The sequence below is a fragment of the Vigna umbellata genome, chromosome 3 (assembly GCF_029865625.1).
Source record: "Vigna umbellata cultivar VRB3 chromosome 3, Vumbellata_1.0, whole genome shotgun sequence".
Classification (NCBI taxonomy): domain Eukaryota; kingdom Viridiplantae; phylum Streptophyta; class Magnoliopsida; order Fabales; family Fabaceae; genus Vigna; species Vigna umbellata.
Window position 1 is genome coordinate 1,941,670 of NC_142167.1, and position 24,339 is coordinate 1,966,008.

The 24,339-nt window shown below is 27.8% G+C and overlaps 1 protein-coding gene across 1 annotated transcript; it reads right to left on the minus strand.

The window, feature by feature from the left end:
* Window positions 1-5,887: 5,887 nt before the first annotated feature.
* On the minus strand, window positions 5,888-10,261 carry BEH4 (BES1/BZR1 homolog 4). The gene is made up of 3 exons (XM_088110393.1): window positions 9,461-10,261; window positions 6,355-7,112; window positions 5,888-6,218 (listed from the first exon to the last, which is right to left on the minus strand). The coding sequence occupies exons 1-3, from the start codon at window positions 9,674-9,676 to the stop codon at window positions 6,215-6,217; spliced, it is 978 nt and encodes a 325-aa protein (XP_087966519.1). The 5' UTR covers window positions 9,677-10,261; the 3' UTR covers window positions 5,888-6,214.
* Between the last annotated feature and the right edge of the window lie 14,078 nt (window positions 10,262-24,339).

Genomic DNA, 24,339 nt, shown 5'->3' on the forward strand with positions numbered 1-24,339 from the left:
TCTTCTTGTCATTTGCATCACCATAGTATTTTGGTTATGTTAAATATAGTGAGAAATTATGTATGTGGGTAATTTTCTTATGTGTGTTTTGTCTAAAACACACATACATAGGTAATATATTTATAACGAAGAATTATACAAATATATATATGACAATTAAACATAAATATGATAAATAGAAGATATTGCTAAAAATAATATTAACAATTTTTATAAATATCAAACAATATTAAAAGTCTTAAATTGTATATATGAAGTTTGTTATAAATATAATCAATTCTTGATATTCTTAAATATTTAGTGAAAATATCTGTTAATTAATTATTTGAATTAACGAATTTAGTTTTAATATCTTTAGATACAATTTTTTTTTTCAATTGAAATGTAATCAATCTCTATGTGTTGTGTCTGTTTTTGGAAGATAAGATTAAAATTTGATGTGAAGAGTTGTCTGATTGTCATTTATATGTGTTGTGTCTCTATATTATGCTTCTGCACTAGATCTTGTTACTTAACACTTTTTTTTTCCTTTTCCAAGAAATCAAGATACCATTGATGGACACACAATTCTCAGAGGTAGATCTTCTATATCCTACCCAATCAGCATTTGAATAACAAACAATTTTTGTATGGTTATTTGAACCATATAATAAACCTTTTTCAGGTGATCCTTTAATATACAAATAATTGCATTCCAATAATATTCACATGGGAAACATTCTGACTACAAAGGAAATGTCAGGATGAGTAACAATAAGATAATTTAATTTCCCAACCAATCTTCTATATTGCTCAGATCTAAAATAGGCTCCCTTGATTTGTTAAGAATTTGATACTATTATCTGTGGATTTGTCGATATGTTTTGAATTTATCTCAATTCCCTCCAAAATATCAAGTGTATACTTTTTTTCATATATAACAATATCATCTTTTCATTGTGCTGCCTTAATACCTAAGAGGTACTTGAGTTTGCCAAAATTTAGTTTGAAAATGGTGACAAAGATGTTGTTTCATCTAAGAGATGTCATGGTGGTCACTACTTGTAAGAACATTGTCATCAACATATATTATTAAACATACATATCCAGCACTTGAGTAACGATAAAAGACAAAATTATTTTATTCACTTCGAGTTATACCAAATTGTTAAACCACACTACTAAATTTGCTAAACCAGGCCTTAAGAAACTGTTTTAGGCCATATAAAAATTTCGAAGATGACATATAAATCCATAAGACTCTCCTTGAGCAACAAATCTAGGAGGTTACTCTATATAAATTTCTTTTTGTAAATCTTTATTTTTTGACATTGAGTTGATAAAGAGGTCATTCTTGAATTGTAGCAATAGTTAGAAATAAACCATCTTTACCATTGGAGAAAAAGTATCTTTATAATTTAATCCAAAATTTTATGTGTAGCCTTTGGCTACAAGTTGAACTTTGAGGCGATCAATAGTATCTTCAGGACCAATTTTGATAACAAAAATTCACTTGCATCCAACAACAGATTTCTCATACGATAATGGGACGAGCTCCCAAGTTCCACTATTCTAATGAGGACATAGTTCATCTATCATAGCTTGACGCTAACCAGGATGGACTAAGGCGTCCCTAAAAGATTTAGGAATGGACACATACAAAAAAAGACGAAAGACATGTATAAAAAAGCAAAGACAACCTATGGTAACCTAAAGCAATATAATGTGGAGAGAAATTACGAGTAGAACGTATATCTTTACGAAAGGTAATTTGAAGGTTAGACTTAATTGTCAAAGTTGAAGAAGACAAAATAGTTAATACTTGAAGTGAGTCACTTGGTGGTTGTTAAGAATGATGTCTTCGACTATAAACTTGAAGTGGAGGTGGAAGAGGAGAATTTGAGGATGGATTAGGCACAACTGAAGGACTACAAACAACGGGAATATTAACTATAATAGGTGGAGACACATCAGAAAAAGAAAGACCCTTAAAATAAATAAATAAAAACTCATTGAAGATGACATATGCGGAAATAAAATAATGATTAAGAGAATGAGAGAAAAAATTATATCCGTTTTGTGATCGAGTAAATCCTAAAAAAATACATTTGTCTGATCTAAAAAATAATTTATCAAGACCGGGACTAAAATTATGAACAAACGTAGACCTTAAAACTTTAATAGATAAGGGATGTAAAAGTGTATGCGAAAATAAAATAAAATAAGGAATTTTGTTATTTAAAACTAAAGATGACATGCATAATTACTATAATTGTTATAAAAAGTTAGCATGTATGGGATGATAATTTAATTAGAAGATTTTGGATAATTTAACTAGAAAATGATATTATTAGATATTGTTAGATATTCAAAAGACACTCTTGGATATTGTTTTATACTGGATATATTTACAAATTAAAAGATATTTTGAGATATGGTTACAAATTAAAAGATATCTTAAGATATTATTAGATGTAATTAGATATTATTGTTAGATAATAATAATAATAATATATTATTGATAAACTTATCAAAATTAATTAGAATAAAGATAATAGGAAAAATATACTATTCATAGACTTAACAAAATCAATTAGAACAAAGATAATTTTATTTGAGTATATTATGAAAATAATGAATTTTTATAAAGATTCAGAAAATAATTCGAATAGAGATAGGTATGCCTCCTATTTATATTATCTTAGAATAAAACCCCTAATCATCAAGAAAAAGAAACAGAAAATTCTATGATAGTCTTAAAAGAGGTTTGAGAGGAAAACATTATTTTCTGCTAAGGGAGAAGCCTAGGAGCCAATATGTTAGGAGGGTTTATAAGATTTAGAATTCTTTGTTGAATTAGAGGTAAGGGGAGCTGACCTTACTTGTTTTGGTTGGTTGTGATTCTGTGAATGATGGGAACAAGTATATGTTTGTAAGGGGGAGTAAGCATGTTTGTCTTCTTATGAGTGAGTTGTGATAAATGTTTGCATGGATCTATGATGATTTTTATTGTTATTTAACTTATGTTTTTGGTTAGTTATTATTGCCTATTGTTGTGTGATATGAATGGCTTTGTTATGTGGTTGCGTAACCATGGCCTTTGTTATTTCCTTGTACTATTGTCGGGGTTGGAACTCTTCATACCATGGAACGATAGATCGCTACGCTTGAAGGTGGAACCGAATACGTTGGCACTAGATCCGAATACGTAGTTGTGTGGAACCGTTGTTGTCATTGGAACTGGATACGCCTTCACGTGTAACTGGATACAACTTCCTATGGATTCGGATATGCTTCACGTGGAACCAAATAACTTCTTGTTGGAATAAGATACTTGGTTGCATCTTCTTCAAGCTCTTACCTACAAGCTACATAACACCACAAAAATATACCAAATTGGATCGCACACTCATCTGAAAAGAGCTTGGAAGAAGTTTCCTTGTCCTTCAATAGATGAACACTCATTAGCAATAAACACTCTTCCCGACCTTGCACCAGCTTTAATATTATTATATATGTATAACTTTTACGTGTAATATCATTATATATGTACAACTTTCACATGGAATGCATTTGACAAACACTAGACTTGGACTTGGAATCAGATAAACCTTTTTCGGAATCGATTACAACATGTTTATTACAGTCAAACTTTTTGGTAAATATGAAGTGGGGTCTGTGATAAATACAAGAATTTATCTCAAATCCTTGCAACTCAAATCCTTGCAAATCATACCATTTTAGTAATGACTCAAAAAAGCATCCATCTTGCATTTCATCGCTTTCCTTCCTCTTAAATCGATGCAAGCGAACGTGAAAATTTATCATAATCCATCTGTGTTAATGACATTAAACAGTACAATCATCGCAAATGAACACAACGTTAGATATGCATGATAGTATAAATGTGATTTAGTAAGCAATATTTACTACTTACCTAATTATATATATATATATATATATATATATTTATTGAAGGGCAAAAGTTTTAACATAGAAGTGTAGGGAGAAAGCTTGAAAGTGTAAAGGAAAAGTTCCCTTACTTGTGTTCACTATACTTTTTACCCAAATATTCAATCATACCACAAATTGATTTAGTATTAAAATACATTATTATTTAGAGAAAAATGAAATGATTTATAATAGGTTAGATTAAGTGACTTAAACTAAAATTATTTATTTAGATTGTTATTATTTTAAAGTATTTTTTTTAAATCATATGTAAACTCTAAAATGGAAGGATTTGAATAGAGTTTAAAACATTTAACAATAAAGTGTTAGACGTTGTTTGCAGAGTTAGACGATCTGCACATAATGTTGAATACTCACGGATTTTTATAAACCATTTTTAAAAATTTAATAAACAAATAACAAGGAAGAAAACTTATTTTTATACGGGTTCACTTCAACTAAGTTACGCTGAGTTCTCCTTTAAGGACTTTTAAAAGGGTTCTCCTAATTTTTAAATTTAATCACTCCTAGTTTACAATGAATATAACCACTTATGGTATTAAATAGTTCAACTAACTATAACCTTTAACTCTCCTGAATTAAACAAATAAGTATTCTAAATCACTCATGATTCCGTGAAAACAACAAAGTGTTTTTTTGAAAACAAGTACAAATAAGAGTTCTCTTAGAGAGGATATTTGAGCAATACAAAATTTATCTGAAAAACTTGTTACAAAATTTTTCCTTTTTCAAAGAGCTTAGACAATGTAGATGAAAGAAAATTTTAACATCGAAAGAGTATATGCAATAAAATTAATTTTATAATTCTTGTTTTCTTCTATTCATGCAGTCTTCTTTATATAGACAATTTCGAAAAAGATTTGTACTTAGAAGCATTGACTTTGATGTAGGTGTATAACCCTTTTATAAGAAATCAAATGCTATGTTACTTTTGAAAAAACAACTATGCTACTTATACAAATTGAGCAAACAAAAAAACATTGAGGAAACATTATTATAATGTCTTCTTATCTTTTAACGTTATTCTAAATCAACGCAGAACTTTAGAATAAAATTGTCCTTTATAGTTTGCACAAATAAAGAAAAATAACACAACAAACAAAGAAGTATTATTCATATATTCCACTTAAAACGTTAGATGTTCATCAGTGTTGTGTTTAACATGCTACGTGCACTAACATTTATGCGAAATATATTTAGAGTAACATATATCGTTTAAGATTTGTTAATATATATTGTTTAGTTCATTATCCTAAACAATCATTTTTATAGACATGGTTTCGGTTAAACTTAATTCATAATTTGACTTTTACAAAGTAAGATAAAATAATAATTTAAATTACTTTAAAAAATCATTTTTTAAAATTTACTATTAAGTTAATTTCTTTTAAAATACCTAGGCTATTTCCATCAATAATCACACCATACTTTTTTTCGTAGAAATTTCAAGAAAAGATTGTTAAGAGGCTAACAAACATGACACGAGAAGAAACAAACATAGACTCACAGTTTATTTCAATCAAAGAAGTATAGAACTAGATACCATGAGAATAATTAATTAAAATTGAATAGTAGAAAATTTATAAAATAATAACGTCAATTTTTATCTGTAAGTGTAAAAAAAAGGAGAATAGCGTTTAGCATTTTTTAATATTTTTGTTTGAATAACTTTTCTGGAGACTCTACAATGTCTTTACTTTTTCTGGTTTCACAACGTGGCATGGAAAAAACACAGAAAAATATAAATAAATTAATAAAATATTAGTGAAAAATAGATTTGTTCATTGTTTTCTTCTTATGAAAACAATCTTTCATTCCCATGTAAAGAGAGTAAATATAAGGTATGAATTGTGCCTCCCATGAATTCTGAAATTTTCCAATTGAAGGAAAATAGAGTTAGATAGAGAGGCAATAAAAAAGGAATTTGCACACAATGTTAGGTTGCAATCTGTGGAGTTTTTTGAGTGGCAAACCAAGCCAATCCATACAATGTATACTGATGTTTCCAATAATAAGGTTTAACAACAAGTACAATGATGTATGGGTTGCAAATCCACCCCACACCTAACTAAACATGTATATTACTCAACAACTATAAATTCAAAAGAGAAAGTCATCAAAATAAATAAATAAAAGAAACCAACTCCTTCCACTCACCTCACTTACCTTCTCTATCATCATATCATCTCTACTCAACAAAACCAACACAAGTCAATCTTCCCATAATCACATTCAATTCCTCACATTCCTCCTATTTGCAATTTCATCTGCCAAAAAGTAAACATCATTTTTAAGATTTTTACACTGTTAAGTGTCAACTTTTAAGATAATTATGCAGAATTCCTGATGAATGGTTAAAAGAGTGAGTTGAACAGCAATTTATATGGTGAAGAAGGTACAAACCTGGTCTTTGAGTTACCAAGTGTGAGTTCAAGATCATCTGATCCAAATTCCTCATGAATCCTTTCTCCTTCCCATGGCTTCACAAGCCCCAGCATGTTGCTTCCAAATGCAAATTCATCTGAAACAGCTTCAGACATTGGAATGTCAGCATTGTTATCAGTTCCTGGTGCAACAGCAGGAGAGCATGTTCCACTGTGAGCAGGAGTCCACATTCTTGAACCACTGCCGGCCAAACCATCTTCCTTGAAGGCAAAAGGGTTTGAGGAGATCAAGCTAAACGTTGGTGAGGTTGGATTAACATGAGGAAGTTTGATCCCAGCAAACCATTCGGGGTCAACAACTTGGCGCCCGGGACTCGGAGGACTAGAAGATGGCAGGAATGAGTAGTGCTGCTGTCTGGTCCACCCCGGCCGCACAGACTGATCCTCCCACTCGGCGTTGATTCGTGGTGTTCTGGCTGTTGGAGAGCTCAGAGGAGGTGTGACAGGAGCACTGATGGAGCCACTGTGGAGGTAGAGATGGGGAAGTTTTGGAGACGATGCAGAAGATGAAGCAGTTGAGAGGTTTTTGAGCCATGGAATGAGAGAATTGCCATCAGCATTAGGAATGTTGGTGTATGGAGATGAAGATGGACTTGGGAAGGAAGATGAGCCTGGGCTTGGATTGTAGGAAGCACATGGACTTGGATGGTAGGATGAGCAAGGACTTGCTGCTGATGATCCACCAACTATGTCCATGCGCTCTAAAGGCTTGCATCCCTGATTCAACAAAATTGTTTCCATTAACTCATCATAATGTGTACAATTTCTGTATATGTACATAGGTAGGATTTGCATGACCAGAAAACTTCAAACTACACCAATTCAACACTTAATCAGAGGCAACAACTGCATGATAAAAAAGCTCATGACACTGGTGTTGACTACGAATTTATTTTGAGAAAACTATTCCATAAACATTTTCAAGAAAAACCAGATTTCTGATAAGCTGATACAACATTACGTTTATCAATTAACTCATTCATAAGCTAGTTATACTTTAAGGAGAAGTTAGTTTAACTCCCTTTGTTATTTTTCTTTCCTCCAAGTACTCATGAATAGGTTTATGCACATACACTCTGAATTCATGCTGGTTTCATTTTTCATAAGATGGAATTTACTTCTAAATTGTTGGAACTCCCATGAAATTCAATCAATAAAAAAACTGTTTGATGGAAGGGATATTACATATATGTAAAGATGTAAAACTATATATCAGTTATTCAACTCTGCATTATTATCCAGTCTAATCAATGACATAATTGGTCAAAGAATTGAGTGTGCAGAAGAAAATATGAATGTCAATATCAACCTATTCCAAGCTTATGCAAGAAAAGGTGAAAGTCACCAGCACCAAATGTGATTTATGAGATGAAGAAATTTTGTATTATTATAGGTGATTGTATTGCATGCACACAAATATTAGACAGTGTGCTAAACTAATCAGTGAATGTTTTCAAATTTTATGACAGAAAAAGAACTCACTCTAAAAAGTGAAATATAGCAAATATAGTTATTATCAGTGATGATCTAATACCATATAATATATTAGACTGATTATAAGCATGCATAGATCTGAACATGTTTGTCTGAAAGAGGGGAAAGAAAAAGAAAGAACAGTGACATTGACACAAAAGAAGGGTGAATGATGAGGCTAAAGACAGTCCCAAATGGAATCCTACGTGGCCACGCTGTCTGAAAAAGTCAAAAAGCTAATACTACGATGCCACACAGCAACACGGACATTACACAAAGCAAAATATCAGACAAACACACCAACCACGGAACACCAAAGCTGGCAAAATTGCCTTTTTGAGTTTACCAAAATACCCCTTTAACAGGTTCACTTCATACAATTATTGAAGCATCTACCAGTGAGGGCATTTTGGTCCCGTAAAGATGTAAATGACTAAAAAACAAAAAATTGTCCTGGTTTCTCAGGTGACCATCAGTCAAGAAAGAGAGCGAATCTTTGATGCTTTCCCATTAACAATGCCAGGACCACTGCTCACCGGATCCACCGTACACAGCCAAAGAATTTTAATATATAATTGGAGAAATAAATCTTATGCCACACAATTTAAATTATATCAGTTATTTAGACATCTCACATGTCACATGCTTTTATAATTACATCATGAACCTTTTCAATTTCATCTTATAATTAAGCTTTCTCCACAAATGATGTTTATATACTATAACAACATTTATAACTAGGAAAAACAAAAAGAAGAGAAAATAATAAAGAATGTAACAAAAGAAGACATGAAAAGTATTAGTCTATGAGGGGTTAAATGAAGAATAAGTGTCTAACTTCAAATATAACAAGTCGATGTACACCTTGTTTGAAAATGCAAGATGGAGTGTGTAGATAGAAAAAAAAAAAGAGAGAGAGATTTTTGTGTATTAAAAGTTATGTAATTAGAAAAAAATGTGGTGGAAAAAAAAATGAATATAATGCTTATGGTGGGTGTATGAACAGTGACAACAATGGTTGAAATTTTCTTATATAAAAATTAAGAAAAAATTTTACAGCCTAAAATAGATAAAGTTTTCAGCCTCCAAAGGAAGTCAAACTTGCTATTGATGATCCATCATGTCTAAGATCTCATCTTCTTCCAAACAAGTGTAACCCAATTGTTAAAATAATTAATTGCCATTACATATATAAAAAAAATTCTTAAACAAATTAATGTTTATCAGATAATGAAAATAAAAGAAAAAAAGTCCCAAGTAATATTTAATTTTGTCAAACAAGTCATACTAAACTTTATATTTATAAATAAATGTCCTTTAAATAATTGTCAAACTCTCAAGAGAGAGATTCAAGAGAACGCGTTAATCTACCTCAAACTATACATTTATTTCACACCATGAAAAGGAGAAGAACAAGATAAACAGTTTCCCATTTCTGGGAAAAGGCTTAAGCCAGGGTAAAAAATAAACAAAAAAATGTTTTTGACACAGAAATACTAAAATCAAAAGTAGCTAAAATGGTGATAAGAAAAGAAATAGATAATTGGTATAGAAAATAGAAAGAGAAAAATTGAATGCAGGAAATTTGGTACCTTGCGGTAAGTGGTTCCATCTGGTTCAACGGTCCAACCTGCTTCGTTGCAAAGGGCTTTGAGGACTTCGTTGTTGTCGCAGTGTTTGGGGAGTTTGAAGTTTCCATACATCCGCAGACCTGCGAAGATCTTCGCTGCTATGGCTCTTCTTCTTCTCTCTCTTCTCTTGTTGTTCTCTCTCTCCTTCCACGTGGGTAGTCTCGTCCCCGACGTCATCTCCCAACTCAAAAGGGTCCTCTTCAAACCTCTCAAAGAACACAACTTTGGACCAGATTCGACCCAACAACGTTAAAACCCCTTCTGGGTCTGTCACTGGAAATCGAACCAAGCAGGGACAAGGGTGTGGTGGAAGTGGCAAGGGTAGCACATTTGGTGGATTTAGGATGTGGGTTTGTGGCCGGAGAGTGATCGGAGATCGGAGGAGATCTGACTTAGAAAGTGGTCGGAAAAAATGAGCGTGTTTGTGTTTAAGTTTGCATATGAAAAAAGGAGAAGAAGAAGATGAAAAAGAAAAGAGTGAAGAGGGGCACTTGATTAGCCAAATTTGCGGATCAAATTGATGATCATGGTGTTTGGATTTTTTGTATAGAGAGAGAAACAGAGAAAATAGAGAGAGAAAGTTGTGTTGGAGATTTTAGATCCACCACTGGCCTAACCTTTTTCCCTCACTTTCTCTCCCTTTCTTTCTTTGTGAACTTCTGAGAAGAACTTCACACTGCAATGGATTTTGTTTTGGGTAGAGAGACTCTATGATGACTTTGATTTGGTTTTCCTTTTTCTCTCTCTCTATTCTTTTCTGAATTTAGCTAAGTTGGTTACTTTCAGTTGAATGTCATTGGATTTGTTAATTTTCCTTTTCTCTCTGTTTTTTTTAATACAAAAATATTCTAATCATATTTATAAATTACAATATTCAAACCCAAAACTTAACTTGACATATTCAACCCTCCTCATATGCATCAAATCAATATAATTTTGGCGACACAATACTAAGAATATAACACTAAGTATATAGAGAGTTTAATCTCCAATTTGAAAATAGTTAATGATGCGTTGAGTATATTTATCTATATTTGAATTTATTAAATAAGAAAATGTGAAATAGAAAAAAAGATGATAAAGTAAAAGGAGCGATGCATGAAAATGAAATTGTTTCTCAAACGGCATGATATGGGGTTTGATAAAAGTGAGTTAGTAACAGTGAAAGCAGTGCTAACTTTTATTTTTGTTTGGTGCCTTCAAAAGTTAACTCCAAAAAACATACAAGTGTGGAGCATGATTTTAACCTACCTTTTTTGCCATAGCCATGTGGGTTTTATTAATGAAAGTTCAGAAATTGCCTTCAATTAATGCAACCTTTTTCCCTACATTGTTCACTGCTTCTATCATCAACTGTAAAATTCATTTCCATTTCTCCCATCTTCTTCTTAATTTTATGATAACTTTAAATATGTAATTCAATTAACAAATAAAATTTATATGTTAAATATAACGCGTTAAGAAGTGAATTAACTCTTATTTGAGTATGATACCACATTAAAAAATAAAATTTAAATTTAATTTAATTTTACAAAACTAACTTATGATATAAAATTTGTATTTATTTATATATTATAAATGATATAGTCTCTGATTAACGTGAAACTTCCAATTATATGTATATAAAGGAAGAAAAGAAAGGGATTATTTAATACTCTTGATGGATAAAGTTTTTCTATAAGAAAATAGAAAGTTGAAGAGATGAAAGAGTTACATGAACTTTATCTTTCAAGTGTCAAATTTGGATGGAAAAAGGGGTAATTCGGTGCTGCCAAAAAATGAATCTTTTAAGGACATGGACCAAGTTCCTTTTACATGTCTTCTTTCCCACCAACCATGCTGCCTTTAATTAGTGTTTGGAGAACAACACTCATGGCATATACTACCACAAATAAGACCCAATTTCCACTAAAAAAAAGAAACAAATATCTGAAGAAAATATTCAAAAGAAAATAATAGGCAGTTTTTTGCAGCTAAAATAACTTTTTTTCATGTTTGTTTTGAAATGTAGAAGTCAATTATGATACTGAAAAGATGGGGCTAAGGATAGAGCTTTGGTTAAGGATAGATTCAATGTCACACCAATGAAAAGATAGGTTATAATGATCACTGTATGGGTGTGTTTGGTTTAGATATAAACCAACACAATCAAGAAAAAAACAACAATGTTAATGAGGATTTGACTTAAGAAGGAAAATGTTTTTCTTCCTTATGGCATTAGTTTGTGTTGAATGAATCTATAAGCATACACATTTAGGTTGATGGGTTTCGGATTTCTTACTATGATTAGTGTGAAGTCAAAATGTTTCCTAGAAACGCTCCTCAAGAAATTTAAATAACTCTTGCTCATAAATAAATATTAAAATAACTTTTTAATTCAAGACCATATAGAGCAAGTATTAAAGAATTAGAGGGAAGAATACTTTATGCATTTTAATGAAAAGTACTTTTTAGCATTTGTCTAGTATGATAATTCGTTATAATGATGTTTTTCATTACATTTAAGAAAATGTTTCCATAAGTTGGTAAGACAATGTTTTTCATTACATTTACTGAAAATTAATTTTTAAAAATAAGTTTTAAAAAGTGAAAATGAGTATCATTTTCATAGATACTAGCTAATTTGAATTTTTCAAATAATTTTATTATAAATAAAAAATAAATATTTGGATTGAATTTGATTTAAGAAAAAATTAATTAAAATTGAAAAGTACAAGAAGAAACAATTTTGGGATCTTTCTTTTCAGAGAATCAATCACACAAGAGGAACTAAACAGGAAAATATTGAGGTTACGGTTAATTCTATTATACCTAGAATTCCATTTTTAGTTTAATTTGATTTTATTTTGTCTATCAGATTGTTTAATTCATTTAAAACAATTTTTAGGCAATTAAATATTTACCCTAATTCAAACCACCTTAGTTCCTTTTAGGTGAAATTTCAGATAAATAAATATTAAGTTGAGAAATGTCTAGGGCTATGAAAAATTTAATAATTATTTTTAGACTAGAGAATTACAATAGAGAAAAATATCCCTTATTTTTTTAGTTAAGGTGAAAGAGAATTCGTTGACAAATACATGTAGGTTTTGACTTTGAGTAGTAGCTTCCTTTAAAGATTGGATTTCAGTCTTAGAATACTCATCAAATAGAAATAAAAAGGCTATACATCATCGTTAACAAGTTGCCATTGCCATAGAATTTAGTTTTACTGGCTATAAATTATGATATATTTTTTTTGGATTTATGAAATTGAAGGAAACTTCAATGGCTATGAATAACTACAAACACACCAAAACAAGTCAACGTGGGTTTTCAATCGTTTTCACATCAAAATACAAAGCAATTGCGTTATGTCACATGGCCAATTACTGTATTGATAACACAAAAAAGCATTAAAGACCACAAAAACACTAAGAATATGTTTAGATAAAAGAAATTGGAAGGATTTGTTCTTCCTAGTTCAAAAATTTCAATTAAAATTTTAGATTTTAGTTGTTTTAATTGGTTTTTTATTTTAAAAAATGTGATGCAAATTCGTAAGCTCTATTAGTAATATATTAATCATATTAAGTCACGTATAACATGTTAGTTTGTGATTTTTTATATGTATATTTTTAAATTTTAAATTTTATTTTTTTGTAAAATAATTTGTGAGGGTTAGGGTAATATGATAATGATAGTGTCAGATGTAATTCTTACGGCATGTGTCATGTAAAAAAATCTCAATTTAATTATTAAATTTATTATTTTGTCTCAATTCAGTTGTAATTTTTTTAAGTTGAAACAATTTTATCACTTTTCAAATTGAAACTAATTTTAACTTTTATAAAAATGTTATAAATGATATTTTTATTAAAATTGATATTTTTATTAATATTTTTAACAATATTAAGTTTATTTAAATTTATATTTTATATTAAATTTATTTAAATTTTGTTTTAAATGTTGTATAATAATTTCACACTCCTTCTCTCACGTATAGATCCTTCACTCAACCCTATTTAACTTTTATATAAATGTTATAATGATATTTTTATTAAAATTGATATTTTATTAAATATTTTTAACATTAATTTCAATTTATATTTTATATTAAATTTTATTTAAGTTTTGTTTTAAAATTTTAAATATATTTATTTTAAATTGTTATAAAATTATTTTAAAATTTTACATTTGAATTTATAAAATTGTTATTTTTAAATCAACTCTAACATTTACATAAAAATTATTGGTATATAAATATTTGAAACATAGTTTAAATAAAATTTAATATAAAATATAAATTTAAATAAACTTAATCTTATTAAAAATATTTGATAAAAATATCATTATAAGATTTATTTAAAAAATAAATTTAGTCTCAATAGAGATAAAAATGTTTTATTTTAAAAATAAATTAATTATGTGTTGAGATAAAATAAGAAATAAAAAGATTAAAAATGAGATTTTTGACATACATTTATCCTAACCGCTACACGTGACATTATTAGTATCACGTTACAACTGTTACAACTGATATATGACAAAATCCTTATTTGACTTATGACAATTTTTTTCTTAAAAATAAATAAATGATTAAAAAATAAAACTTAAAAATAAAAATTAAAAAAATCACAAACGTGACCCATAAATTAATGTTGTTCGTAAAAAGAACAAATTGCATAATACTTTTAAGAATAAAAATTCAATTAAAATTAATATGATAACCTGATTGAAATTAAAAAAAAAAACAAATACGAAGACCGAATTATAAATTGTTATAATTTTTGATTCATACCTAAAGGATAACACACCCACATGTTTAAATTGATTCCTTGAAACATGTAAGAGACCTAATGGAGTATGAAGGACGCACGTGTAAAGTTCGGTGCACGTGCCAATGAAAAGGGACCGTTGTAGGGTGCAAAGCAATGAAGGGCAAAGGTGGAATGATGGTGATGATTATTATACATTGATATGTTGGTGTAGGGATAATGGAGAATGGAGGGTCCCAATCCAATGCAAGAACCACTTTTAGGTTCATTTCACCTTCACTTGTCGAGCCATGGTCCCATTCTTAATACCAATGTTTAGGGACCTATAAATATGTTTGGGTGATATTTAATTATTTAAAAAATAAAATTCCTTTAATTTTAAAATTAGAAAAAAAAAATGGAAATAGATAGATATTGTAGATATTCTTTTAGAAGTATCATATACTTATCTCTTTTGGTAGAAATATAAATGTATTGGCTCAATCATTTGGAATCTCACCTTATACTTAAAGATGAATATTAAACGTTCTAAAAGTTTACCTAAAATTATGGATTCAAAATTTAGGCCTAAATTTATTCTGTGTTTAGTTTAAATTTTATTGATAAATACCAATGTATAGACAATTTTATAGGTTGTTATTATCTTTATAATTTTTATTTTAAAAAGTTATCATCTTTTGTAATATTTTAATTACTAACTTGTTTTTGGAGAATAAAAACAATTTGTAACTATTTTACCTATAAGTAAAATGCTAAATCTCATAATCAAAGGACAGAACTATTTTAATCTAAGTCTTATTTTCTTTTAATTAAGAGAGTTCTTCATACTTTTTGTTTCCAATAAAATATAGTCAAAATTTTGTCAAAATAATAAATAATTTAAAATATGAATTAGTTATTTCTTTTAGGAATAAATATGATAAATATATTTTTTGTAACCACATAATAAACATAGGAATATTTAATCTTCATCAAAAATAAATAATGAAGTGAAAAATATCTTGTAAGTTATAAGTAAGATTAATTTTATATATTATGTAATATGATTTAATTTAATAATTATGATAAAAATAATTTAAATAAATATTTGATTGTGTTCAATAATTTAAAAATTATAAAAAATGAAAATAAACCGGAGTTAAATTACATGAAAAATTGATATTACCGACGACCAAATTCTGTCGGTAATGTATAACATCCGTCGGCAATTGTAATTTATCGACAACTTACTAACGGTAAAAATTTCATCAATAAAAAGGTTGTTAGTATATTTTAACAACGAATTTTTTGATCCGTAAGTAACTAACGAATAATTGTTTCGTCGATAAATTCTTCGGTATTTACCGACATAAATGTCTGTCGGTAAATCCGTCGGTAAATCCATCGATAAATACCGCGATTTGGTTCATCTTTTTCCTCTTCCTTCCTCTCTCTATTTCATTTTTTTTTCGTTTTAACGAACTCCGCCACCAAAAAAGCATCACACAAATAACCAACTCATTTCCAAACAATTAAACAACCAATTTATTTCCAAAAGTTAAAATCACAGAACCATCAGAGGAGGAAGAAAAATGACATTTTCCCACAAGGTAAGGTTTTGTTAATATAAATTCATCGATAATATAAATTTACTGATAGATATATTACCGTCGGTAAAATTTCATCGATAAAAAAATTTTTCAAATCCATCGATAAAGTTCATCTATAATATAAATTTACTAACTAATATATTGCCGCATTCAGTAATTTGAAGAATTTTATAATAAAATGAATCATAAGTTTAAATTAAAAAAGTATTTATTCTTTATTTGCTGCTAGCAACAAAACCTTATTAATAAGGAAACATAGAAGAGTCAGGGTTCAACTTATGGAAGGTTAACAGTTAATCTAGGTAATGAAATATTAAATATAGGTTTAGAAAAAAACAAACAAGCTATTCCAACATGGAATGATGAAACATTGAATTAGTTTTACTAGAACTTAAATAAGATAATTTATTTGTTATTGGAATAGTTTTTAGAATGTGATGTGTAATTAATTAATTAAAAAAAACAACTTTTAATACTATCATGGAATAATAACAAATTTAAAACTTCATTGCATTACCATGAAATAAATAAAATCATGTGAAAATAAAAATTAAATAAAATCATGTGAAAATAAAAATTAATCCATAGCTTGTAAAATTGTTTGAAAATTCTGAAGTAATGCTTTGTTTTTATAGAAAATATTTGCGTGGCTTCAACTCTAACATTTTTATGTGACAAAAAATATAAACAATAAATATAAATTTTAAATAAAAGAATAAGTGATCAAATGTTTACTCAATAAATGATTTAATTCGCTAAAATTGAGGTTTGTGTTTCCTAAAATATAATACACAGTTTGAATGAATATGTATAGAGAAAACAAATGTTTAATTGAGTTTGTGATGAAAGAAAACAAAATATATTGATTATTTGAATAAAATTAATAATATTGAAAGGGTAAAACAATTGAGAGAGAGAAAAAAAATAGAAACGAAGTTTTTCAAATGACATGAAACCAAGGATTAAAAAACATGGTAAAAATAATTTGTTAGACTACCTAATAAACTAAGTACATTTTAGTAATATAAAATGAAAATGAGTATGAGTATAGAACAATGGAGATATTTACATACTCATTCTCTTCTCCCACACCTATATCTATTAATGATATGGTCATCTTAATTGATAATCTTCACAATTACTTTGTATTTTAATTTTTAAAATAAATTAATATAAACTTCGTTCATTAGTTAATTTTTGTTAATAAGACCGTTAAATCTATCACCTCTTTCACTTTTAAACTAACTTTATATCTATCAAATGTTAACGGAGAATGAAATATACAACCTCTCACAACTTTACTATATCAATCTTATAACTTTATAAACTTCATTAATAATATCCATATGTAAATTTTCATTTCATTATTACCTATCTTTTACATACAAATTATTTCTTTCAAAATTATTTTTGTCAAGATGCCAAAATTTAAAATTTTGATTATTTTCATAGACATGAAAGAAAAATCCATTTTATATTTATGTATAAATAAATCAATACATAATGTACACATTAACATTCGTATATAAAAATTCATGAAAAACTTATTATTTATTTACAAGTAGAAATTCACACACAATTAATGATAACAAAAATGGCTAATTTCTTATATTGTCTCCAAAATTCACTTAAATAGGCTATAGTAGAAAGTCTTGAACAAATAAAAGAATAAGAGTAAAATAAAACAAAATTTAAGATATAAGTTATCTCTTTGAGAAAAGATGAAGTTTTCTTGAAAATCCAAAATAATTAATTCATCATCTTTCTCCCTAATAACTGAATTTCTTTTCTTTCTTTCTAATATTCAAACAAATAATTGGCTTTATTTTATTACCTGTAAAAAAACATCTTTTTTAAAATGTTTAAGAACTGTCAAGAGAGGGACAGGAATGAAGATCTAACCACCAAACTAGAAGAAATCAGACACATCAAATCACCAATGTTTTTTTGGGTAATATGATAATTGTATTTTACTTTTACATGAAAAATAAAATCATGGGAACAGAATTAATCATGTGGAGGGAACAGCAGGTTTCAGAAACAGCCCAGTATTAATTAAACAAACCTTGATTTAATGTATTTTGTTCATCTCTACTTAAGAGTTTTTCCTACTATGTTTATTATATAACTAAATAAACAATAAATAATTAAAAAAAATCAATGAATAAAACTTTTCTGTGTTAAAATTAGCTAATAAAAAATCATTTAGTATTATTTTTATTCAAACTTTATTTTCTAATTATTGCATAAATTAATTGTGTTGTATAAAAAAGAGCTTATTTTGTTCTTTTAAATATTAGTGAAAAAGTCTATTTAATGATTTTCATAATAAAAAATTATGTATGTAAATAATATATTTAAAGTTTTTAAACTTAATAAAAACCAAAACAAATATATATAAATATAATATGTACTTTTATTACTTTTATATAGAAATATAAATACTTAATAACCATGTATGGCCTCAAAAGTTAAAAGTGCTTTATATTTTGTTAGATAGAGAGACAAAACAAGAGCACAATGTGGGACTAGAAAAAATCTGCAAAAGTTTCACCCTCCTTGTTTTGCTAAAATGAACTTAATGAAAAAGTTGCCATGATAGGATTCTGAAAAGAAATAATATATCCATGCTCCTGCTCTGCCTCTTTTTTCTGCAAATAGCTTCTTCTATCTTCTTTGCATTCTGGTGTATCCCTGCATAATTTCTGACCCTGTCTAAATTCTAATTCACATCTGCTCTCCCTTTATTCCACCACTATGAAGCCTTCTTTATTATGTATTCAACTTAGTCCAAGGATGTACTAACAAAAGCTCTTGCACACCACTCCAGCCAATATACAAATCAGATTCTGTAAAAAATTTGTGCCTTACAGATCCTAGACACTCATTGTTTATGGTTTTTAACAAAACTTTCCTATGGAAACAGCCTATATTTTCTTCTTATTGCTGGTAGAGATGGTGAATATAGAAAGAGTGAATTGAAAATCATAGCAGTCACTGTAAAAGTAAGATTTCAGAATGATGGTATAGGTCGAGTGAGCTTTGTTTAGGTCATCATGTTGAAGTTGTGTTTGGATAATTTAAAATTCTTTATATTAAAATGGCTTCTTTGAATAAAGTAATTGAAAAAAAAAATAATTTAAGAAATTTTTAGAAAATATTTTAAATGAATAAAATAGAAGAATTTCAAACATTTCTCCTATAAGGAGAAAAAAAAGTAGATGATCGTTGGGTCGAATTGATTTGGGTTTATTGTCTGCCGAATAGATTCAAGCCGATTGTCTGGCTGAGTCGACTCGGGCTATGGACGAATCAAGTCGGTCCGTGTCAAAAATTGAGTTGAGTTAGCTTGTATCAAGGTTTAAGTCGAGTGAGTTTGCATTGAAGGTTGAGTTAAATCGAACTACAGTAAAGGTTGAAATCAACCGATTCTAGTTGAAGGTCAAGATAAATTAATCTTGATTAAAAGTCTAGTTGAATGTTTGGAAGTCGATCCGGATTGAAAATCGAGACGAATCGTCTCATATTAAAGGTCGAGCTAACTCAATCCAAGTTTAAAGATAGAGTTGAATTTATCTTAAAATACAAATTAAATTCTTTATCCAAACAAAAATATTAAAATATAAGATAATTTAATTATTCCATCCTAACAAACAATTCAAAAAATGAAGAGAATTAAATTGCAAGTATTTCAAATACTATTTATTTCAATTTCTTATAAATCTCTGTCCAATCACAATGTAAAGATAATCTAAATACATCTTTTTTTCTTTTTAATTTTTTGAAATCCTTTATAGGAAAAAATATAACAATGGTATATGATTTTAACAATGCTAAAATTAACATTTTCATTTCGGCTAACTTGAATATTTCTGTCTGACCTTTCAATCCTAAATATAACACTATTTTCATATTCTCCATATAATCGTCATTCACATACTTCTCTGTCTTTTTTCCTTTGCAATATAGGCTAGGTAAAATAAATTGTTGTAAGTGCTGCTTGATTATATTATACAAAACACTAGTAACCTTACTCATTTATTGCATATGTGACAAAAATTTAACCTTGTAACTTAAGAAAAAGATGATATATTGATTCATCAACCCTACACATAGCACACAAAAATACTTCTTAGCTAGATTCATCCATGTTATGAATTATTTTTGGTGATTATTTTCTTCACCATTATTCTTAATGCTAAACAAATGATAGAGCCTTAATTTTTCAAAAATCAATTAACTCACTTTCTTCTAGTACACAAATTTATATGTTAGATTTACCAATGTGCTAAATTATGACGAATCTTCTTTGACTTATCAATGTGCTAGATTATGACCTCATTTATCTTTGTCTTATTATGCGTTCTTCTTATATATCTTTTGGTATTTTCTTGTTTATTTTATAGAAGGAATCCAGATTTAAAAAGATCACAATCTTTTTTAGACAAGAAAGATCATATCACTATTGGGTACAACAAGGTCTAGATTGTGCTTTAGAAAATGAAAAACATAGTGAGATGAAATATTCAGAGTGAAATACAATTTAGAACAAAGCAATGAACACAATTAGATTGACATTAGCTCCTAAAATTAAAGTGATTGCGTTGAGGGAGACCTCTCCAAGGAACTTGTGGAATTTGTTGGAAAATAAGTTTGCATAAACAACTCTCACCAATTGATTGATGATGAAGATAGACTTGTACTCATTGAAGATGGAAGATGGAAGTAATGTGTTAATTATATGAATGCAAGTGATGAGAATATTAAAGATGAGGAACAATTATTACTTTTGTTTGCATCATTGCCCAAGTCTTATAAACCACTTATGCAGTTCTAATTGGGAAGAGTACACTAGGACTAGATGATGTGGTGAGATCATTGAAGGAGAGTCAACAAATGATAGGTGATGATCAAAGCTCACATGACAATCAAATATTAGTAACTAAAGGTGAACTAAGAAAGAAATATGGTTACCAATAAAGTAAATTTCAATCGAAAGATATTACTAATGTTCAGTGCCATTGTTGTGGAGAGTTTGGTCACATACATGTTAAATGTCAAGAATTCAAAAAGGACTTGCAAACACATGAAGGGAATGATAAGAAAATCTAAGAGTGTTCATTTTGAAAATGTAGTCAATCATGAAGATGATCTTTTAATATGTTAGACTTTTGATGAAGGGAAATATGATGTTTTGAGGTGGGTATTCACCAAAGTTCCAAATTAACTAAAGTGAAGAAAGAAAAAGTAGAAAACTATTATAAAAGTGATGAGTTGATTTGAGAGTTACCACATAACTCAGTAGCCTCTTAGGTGTACAGGAGGTTTGAGTAGTTTTGTGTTATTGAAGGTTTATAGTTTTTGTTAGAAAAATTAGACGTTATGTAATAATACTTTTGTTAAGTTTTGCATATATATAGGCCTTGAGGTGTTGAAACATGTTAAATTTTTTGTGTTTTTTTTATATTTTTGTTCTTATTTATGGGTGGACTTCCACTTGAAGATAATATTTTCTTAATATATGATTCCCAACCAAACTTTATTATAATGATACAAGGTTCAATAATAATGTAACAAAAATAATATTATTAATAATGATATTTCATTCTTAATTTTTTGTTTAAAGCATGTGACTTGACTATAGTAAAGAATGAAGCTTAAAATGACTATATAACAATTTTACACTTCTCTCTTTTTCCTACCCTCTAGGAGAGAATTCATATTTCTCTTAATAACTCTAAGTTACGTGTAAAAAAACTAAATAATTGTTTTTTTTACTTCTAATTATTTAAATAATTATTTTCAAAATTATTACAAACAAGTAATTATTCTATAAAAAAACATTTTTATTCTTAAATAAGTTCATAGAAACTTATGTATTGGTGTTACACTTGTATATTTGTCTTTTGTAAATAAAATCCCACCTACCACCTTTACTTTTTTGCTTGAGTATAATACCCCATTTCTTTCTCTCTTTCCAAAATCTCCAGCTTCTAGTAACCTTAAAGTGGGTCAAGTTGTCATTTGGAAATAAACCCTTGACTAAATCAACCACCATTAAATATTTTTAATGAATAAAGAATGGTCAAAAAGACTCTTATTTATTATATATCAAGAACCTACTATAATCTATTTGTCACATTCAAGAGATCATCATTAATCTCTCTTACACCATCTATTACAGTCAAATTCTTTCTTAAATGGGTTAAAATACATTAAAACATGCCAACAACTAAGATACTAATTTCTTTTCTTCAAAAGTTAAGTAACTTATAATTAATTCTTTATCCATAAAAAAAACTTTAAATCAATTCTTTTAAGACCCAATTAATTTGATATATAACTAGATCAAATCGATTTATTTGCTTCATAAAATTAAAGTTTAGAAATAAATAATATGAAACACAACTAAAGAACATTTTAAATATATATTTGAGATAACTAACATAAATATATCATGTCAAAAAAGTATAATTATTTAGTTAATAAATTGTCTTAAAATGGAGGTTTGAGTTTAATTCAACTTAGTAGAAATACCATATTGTAAAATTAATATTATCCTTTCTATTATAGTTTTTCAAGTTCTATCTTTAGTGGATAGAAAACATAAAACTATATTTCTCATAAGATGAGTTTACGTGTAATTTAATCTTAAAAAGGGATTGTAAGCTAAAAAGCATTCGTTATATATTTTATGCGTAAGGCTTTAATTTCCTTTTAATAATGATTATTTTAAATTAAAATAATTACTTTACCAATTTTAATTTTTGATATTTTTTTGAAATTTAATTATTTTTATCTGATTTAACTATTTTTTTTATATTTAATAATTTTTAAACTAAAATAACTATATACTAAAAAAATTACTTACAAATTAAATAAAAATTATATACAATAAAATTATAAAAATTATTTATATTTAATTTTATAATTAAAATTATAATAATTTTAAAAAATAAAAACACGTGCATAATATTTTCATTAGCTTAACATAATAATTTTAAAAAACAAAAACACGTGCATAATATTTTCCAACTTTAGAAGGTCAAATTAATTTTTTAAGTCTGAACCCGCTCTAGCTATTTATTTAAATCAATTATAGATTTACGAATTCTGACTATGATTGGTTTTTATAATAATTTATAATCAATTACAATAATATATAAATTTATACTAAAATATATAAAAATCAAAGGAGCAAAAAAAGCTAAAGAAACATTGGAGACTGTTGGTTGAAATATTCAATCTCATGGTTAGCACGTGAATATTAGGTTATCTTTCCATGTCGTGTTGATTGCTGATATGCCTTTTTCTTTACCATCCATGTTTTTTCAATCATTATGATTTTTTTTTGATAAATCTTAATTTTTCATTAATTTGAATTATTTATTTGTTGGATTCAACTATTCATACATTCGAAATTATGAGAGTTTATATATCAAAATTTCAAGGATACATATACATATAGTATTAATTGACAATGTGTACGGGTTGAAATGGGTATAATTTTTTATTATTTAATTTACTTAAAGAATACAAAGCTTGTTTGTTTCTATTTATCTTGTTTATGTTAAATTCAATCTGACTTAATCTAACTTAACCTATTTTTGAACAAGTTAGATTGGATTTGATCAAGATTTTAAAATATCAAAATTAGAACTTTTTGAATATTAATCTAATTAAAAGATACTATATATATATATATATATATATATATATATATATATATATATATAATACTTACAAAGTTAATCAAATTTTTTAATACTAATGGAGAAAATATTTTTCACAACCATAAAATGTCCAATGTTATACTTATAATTGACATTAAAACTAAAAACAGACATGAATTTACCTGTGTTAATTTTGTAATAAACGTAAATTTACATTTTTTTTTCAATTGGAACATAAATTTTGTATATCAATTTAAAAAAGAAAAAAATTATTTGCGTTTATGAGTTTTATATAATATATGTAAATTGTAACATCCCAATAAATAGTAATCACCATTAATCAGAACTAATCACATTTACAGAAAATACAGTGCAGTCTTAAAATAAATAACAGCTGCTCCAAAAGAAAACAGCACGTATAAAAATAAACAGTACTGTACAGTACATTACAGCAGATGCTCAACATTTAAAACTGAACTTGCAGCACTTTACAGTGTTCAGAAACTCATCAAAATATAAAACAGTTCAGTATTTACAATTCTGCAAAACTATATACAGAACTGTCAAAATACAGTACAGAACTAAATCCTAAAACTGCTACGGAATGAGCCTCTACTGCTCGGCTTTAACTTCAACTTCTACGAGGTTGACATCCTCCAAATTTTCTTCTTCCAGCAGTGTTTCAAGGGGTGCCTCACCATCTGCTCACATCCACAACGGATGATCATTGCATTGACAAGACGGACATACAGAAACAGTAGACAACACAAGGAAATTGCAAGGGTAAGCTTAGGTAATTTAATTCAATAAAATCAACATAA